At 39.9% G+C, this 4,696-nt stretch overlaps 1 protein-coding gene and 1 non-coding gene across 2 annotated transcripts; one reads left to right on the top strand and one right to left on the bottom strand.

The window, feature by feature from the left end:
* Positions 1–1,079: 1,079 nt before the first annotated feature.
* LOC133813164 (small nucleolar RNA R71) lies at positions 1,080–1,186 on the bottom strand. The gene has a single exon (XR_009884203.1). It is a non-coding gene; the product is annotated as a small nucleolar RNA R71 (small nucleolar RNA).
* Positions 1,187–2,289: 1,103 nt separating this feature from the next.
* Positions 2,290–2,766, top strand: LOC133818388 (uncharacterized). Its single transcript, XM_062251245.1, has one exon. It carries the CDS (start codon positions 2,290–2,292, stop codon positions 2,764–2,766), a length of 477 nt encoding a protein of 158 aa, XP_062107229.1.
* Positions 2,767–4,696: the final 1,930 nt, after the last annotated feature.

The following is a 4,696-nucleotide window of genomic DNA, read 5'->3' on the forward strand; positions in this document are numbered from 1 at the left end:
AGCATGTGTTTAATTAGGTAAAAGAATTAATGTCATAAAATTTGGGAAAGTTTTGTGAGTGTTTAATGAATTCTTGTTAACCTGGGAGTTTTGCTAGAATATTGTTGCCGCAATCTGTTCAGGATGATTAATATAGGGGGAATCAATAATTCAAGTCCATTTTGCAATCCATATATTTCTTTCAATTTTCTTGTTTAGTTCGGTTTTAATTTCAGTACTTCCATCTTTTTAATATTTTGTTTTGCCTAAAAACAACCCATTTGATTTTTAGTACTTTTAAGTTATTTAGTCATTGTTTTGCTTATTTTTCTATTTTGCATTCCCTGTGGAGACGATCTACTTATCATTATATTACTTGTGTGATTATGTGCACTTGCGTATTTAAAATCGATTATAAATTTATCACAACAAGTTTTTGGCGTCATTGTCGGGGATTGGAATTAGAAATTTTTGTAATATCAATTACTTGCAATTTTTTTTTCTTTGTTGAAGTGACCTTTTTTGCTTGCTCTTGTGTTTTCTCAGGTGATTTACTGTATGAATGAGCAAGAAGACATTGACCTAGCTCCTATTGACCCTGGGATTGAACGAATAGTTATAAGAAGACTAAGGGAACAACGGGCTCAAAATCGCCTTAATATGGCTGAAGAGGGTGAAGGAGTTGAGGGTGCTAATAATGTCGCTAACGCGATTGCTGTGGCTGGTGATAGAGAGATAGCCATAAGGGAGTATGCTGCCCCCATGTTCAATGAGCTCAATCCGGGCATTGTTAGGCCTGAAATTCAAGCACCCCAATTCAAGTTATTAGCCTGTGATGTTCCAAATGTTGCAAATAGTGGGTCAATTTAGTGGGCTGCCTACTGAGGATCATCATCTTCATCTTCGTTCATTTTTGGAGGTGAGCAATTCTTTCAAGCTACAAGGAGTGAGTGATGAGTCCCTAAGGTTGAAGTTGTTCCCTTTCTCTTTGAGGGATCGAGCTAGAGCTTGGCTCAACACCCTTCCTCCCGACTCAATGACTACATGGAATGTTGGTTGAAAAATTCTTGATGAAGTACTTTCCTCCCACCAAAAATGCCAAGTTTCGCAATGAAATCATGTCATTCCAACAGTTGGAAGATTAATCATTTTGTGAAGCTTGGGAGAGATTCAAGGAGTTATTGAGGAAATGTCCACACCATGGGATTCCGCATTGTATCCAAATGGAAACATTCTATAATGGGCTCAATTCTTCCACTCGTATGGTGTTAGATGCTTCAGCTAATGGGGTTATTCTCTCTAAGTCCTACAATGAAGCCTATGAGATTTTGGAGAGGATGGCTAGCAACAATTATCAGTGGTCCAATGCTAGAGCCCCAACAAGTCAAAAAGTGGCTGGTATACTTGAAGTGGATGCATTGACAGCGTTGACTGCTCAAGTTTCTTCAATGACTAACCTTCTCAAGAACATGAGTTTGGGGGGAATGGTACAAGCAGCTGCTATGGGACAAGTTGATGATGTATCATGTGTTTATTGTGCAGATGGGCACACATTTGAGAGTTGTTCTTCGAATCCCGCTTCAGTTTTCTATGTGGGAAATCAAAATGCCAACCGTAATAACCCATATTTGAACTCTTATAATCTCGGGTGGAGGCAGCATCCAAACTTCTAATGGGGGGGGGGGGGGGGGGGGTCAAGGAGCTAGTTCAAGCGGAGCACCAATGCAAAACAAGCCTACATATCCACTAGGGTTTTGTCAACAACAACCAAGAGCTCAACCACCTCCTCCTCAAGTGTCTCAATCAAGCTCTTTGGAGAGTTTAATGAAAGAATATATGGCCAAGAATGATGTTGTGATTCATAGCCAAGCGGCATCCTTGAGGAACTTAGAGATTCAATTGGGGCAGCTAGCTAATGAGCTAAGGAATACACCACAAGGCACCTTGCCTAGTGATGCCAAAAATCCAAGGGAAGATGGTAAAGAGCATTGCAAGGCGGTTACCTTGAGGAGTGGTAAAAATATGGAATTGATTGAGGATAATTGTAAGAGAAATAGCAAGCCCACTTCAATTCAAAGTAGTGTGGACAAGGGAGACAAAGCTGTGAATTCAAAATTTTCAAATGCTGATCCTGAAGCAATTGCTACAGCAATTACCCAGCAAAATGCTACAGAGAAGCCTATGAGCAAGCCACCTCCACCATTTCCTCAGCGCTTTCAAAAGCCGCAACAATATGGTCAATTCTGGAGATTTTTAGATGTTTTGAAACAACTTCACATCAATATACCATTGGTGTAAGCTTTGGAGCAAATGCCCAACTATGTGAAGTTTTTGAAGGATATTTTAACTAAGAAGAGGAGGCTTGGAGAATTTGAAACGGTGGCTTTGACTGAAGGTTGTAGTGCTATATTGAAGAATAAAATTCCTCCTAAATTGAAAGACCCGGGCAGCTTCACAATTCTTTGTTCTGTTGGTGGTAGAGATGTTTGTAGAGCACTTTGTCACTTGGTGGCTAGTATCAATTTGATGCCCATGTCAATTTTAAAGAAGTTGGGGATTGGAGAAGCAAGATCAACCACAGTCACTTTGCAATTAGCAGATCGTTCTATGGCACACCCGGAAGGAAAAATTGAAGATGTACTTGTGCAAGTTGATAAATTCAATTTTTCGCCTGAGTTCATCATTCTTGATTATGAAGCAGATAGAGATGTTCATATTATCTTGGGTAGGCCATTTCTAGCTATTGGAAGGACCTTGATTGACTACAAAAAGGGGAGCTTACTATGAGGGTGAATGACCAACAAGTGACTTTTAATGTGTTCAACGCTATGAAGTTTCCAGATGAGATTGAGGAGTGCTCTCGGCTGAGTGTAATTGAGTCAATTGTCGCTGAAAAATTCTACAAGGAAGCTTTTAAAGATGGAATGGGGGTGAGGTCACTTGAATAGCTTGAAAACTTAAGTGAAGAGGAAGAAAGCCAAGTTACATGGGTGGAGTCAAAGCAACCCTTTACTAAATTTAGGAGCCCTTTTGAGTCCTTGGACTTGTCGGAAAGGAATTTTAAGCCTCCTAAGCCCTCTACTCAAAAGCCACCAAAATTAGAGTTGAAGTCTTTGCCTAATCACTTGAAGTATGCCTATTTGAGAAATAATGAGACTTCGCCTGTGATTATTTCAGCCATATTAGGAGCTGAAAAAGAGCATTTGTTGCTGGCTGTTTTGAAGAAATATACAAGAGCCATTGGTTGGACCATGGCGGATATCAAGGGTATAAGTCCCTCATTTTGTATGCATGAAATTATGTTGGAGGATTGTTGTAATAATTCTATTAAGTAGCAACGAAGGCTTAATCCTATCATGAAGGAAGTGGTTAGAAAAGAGATAATTAAGTGGCTTGATTATGGAATTGTTTACCCAATTTCATATAGTTCTTGGGTCAACCCGATTCATTGTGTTCCTAAGAAAGGTGGAGTCACAGGTGTGGCTAATTAAAATAATGAGTTGATTCCCACAAGACAAGTGACGGGGTGGCGTGTTTGTATGGACTATTGGAAGCTGAATAAGGCTACTCAGAAAGACCACTTCATGCTGCCATTCATTGATCAAATACTTGATCGGTTGGCGGGAAAGGAGTTTTATTATTTCCTTGACAGGTATTCAGGCTATAATCAGATTTCCATCATGCCAGAAGACCAAGAGAAGACTACCTTTACTTGTCCTTATGGAATTTAGAAGGATGCCGTTTGGGCTGTGCAATGCTCCCGCTACTTTCAAACGTTGTATGATGGCGATATTTTCAGATATGGTGGAAAAGTCTCTTGAAGTCTTCATGGACAATTTTTTAGTATTTGGAGAGTCCTTTGACACTTGTTTGGCTAACTTGGAGCAAGTCTTGGCTAGATGTGAAGAAACAAACTTGGTACTCAATTGGGAAAAATGTCATTTCAAGGTTCAAGAAGACATTGTGTTGGGCCATAGAATGTCTAACAAGGGCATAGAAGTGGATAGAGCAAAGCTGGAAGTCATTGAAAAATTACCACCACCTACTAAAGTCAAGGGGATTAGAAGTTTTTTGGGGCACGCGGGCTTCTATAGGAGGTTTATAAAAGATTTTTCAAAGATTTCCAAGCCCCTTTGTTCCTTACTTGAGCAAAATCGAGCATTTGAGTTCACCAGGGAGTGTCAAGAAGCATTTGTGACTTTGAAGAAAGCTCTTATCACCACACCAATCATTGTAGCTTCGGATTGGTCTCTTCCCTTTGAATTGATGTGCGACGCTAGTGACTTTACTGTGGGTGTCGTACTTGGGCAGCGAAAACGGAAAGTTTTTCATTCCATTTATTATGCAAGCAAGACATTAGCCGATGCTCAATTGAACTATACCACCACCAAGAAAGAGCTTTTTGCGGTGGTGTTTATTTTTGACAAGTTTAGAGCTTATCTTGTGTGGACTAAAGTGGTCGTTTACACTGATCATTCAGCGATCAAGTATCTAATTTCCATGAAGGATGCTAAGCCAAGACTTATTCGATGGGTGTTGCTTCTTCAAGAACTTGACTAGGAAATTTGGGATAGAAAACGAACGGAGAACCAAGTGGCTGACCATTTATCTAGACTTGAAGTTGGAAGTGAAAAGCAAAATGAAGGGCCTATTAAAGAGACATTCCCCGATGAACAATTGTTGGTTGTGAACTAAGTCACTACACCATGGTACGGTG

The sequence above is a fragment of the Humulus lupulus genome, chromosome 1 (genome assembly GCF_963169125.1).
Source record: "Humulus lupulus chromosome 1, drHumLupu1.1, whole genome shotgun sequence".
Taxonomy (NCBI): domain Eukaryota; kingdom Viridiplantae; phylum Streptophyta; class Magnoliopsida; order Rosales; family Cannabaceae; genus Humulus; species Humulus lupulus.

Bases quoted from the DNA above. Each gene is read 5' to 3' on its own strand.
- LOC133818388 (XM_062251245.1), top strand. From the start codon at position 2,290: ATGCCCAACTATGTGAAGTTTTTGAAGGATATTTTAACTAAGAAGAGG.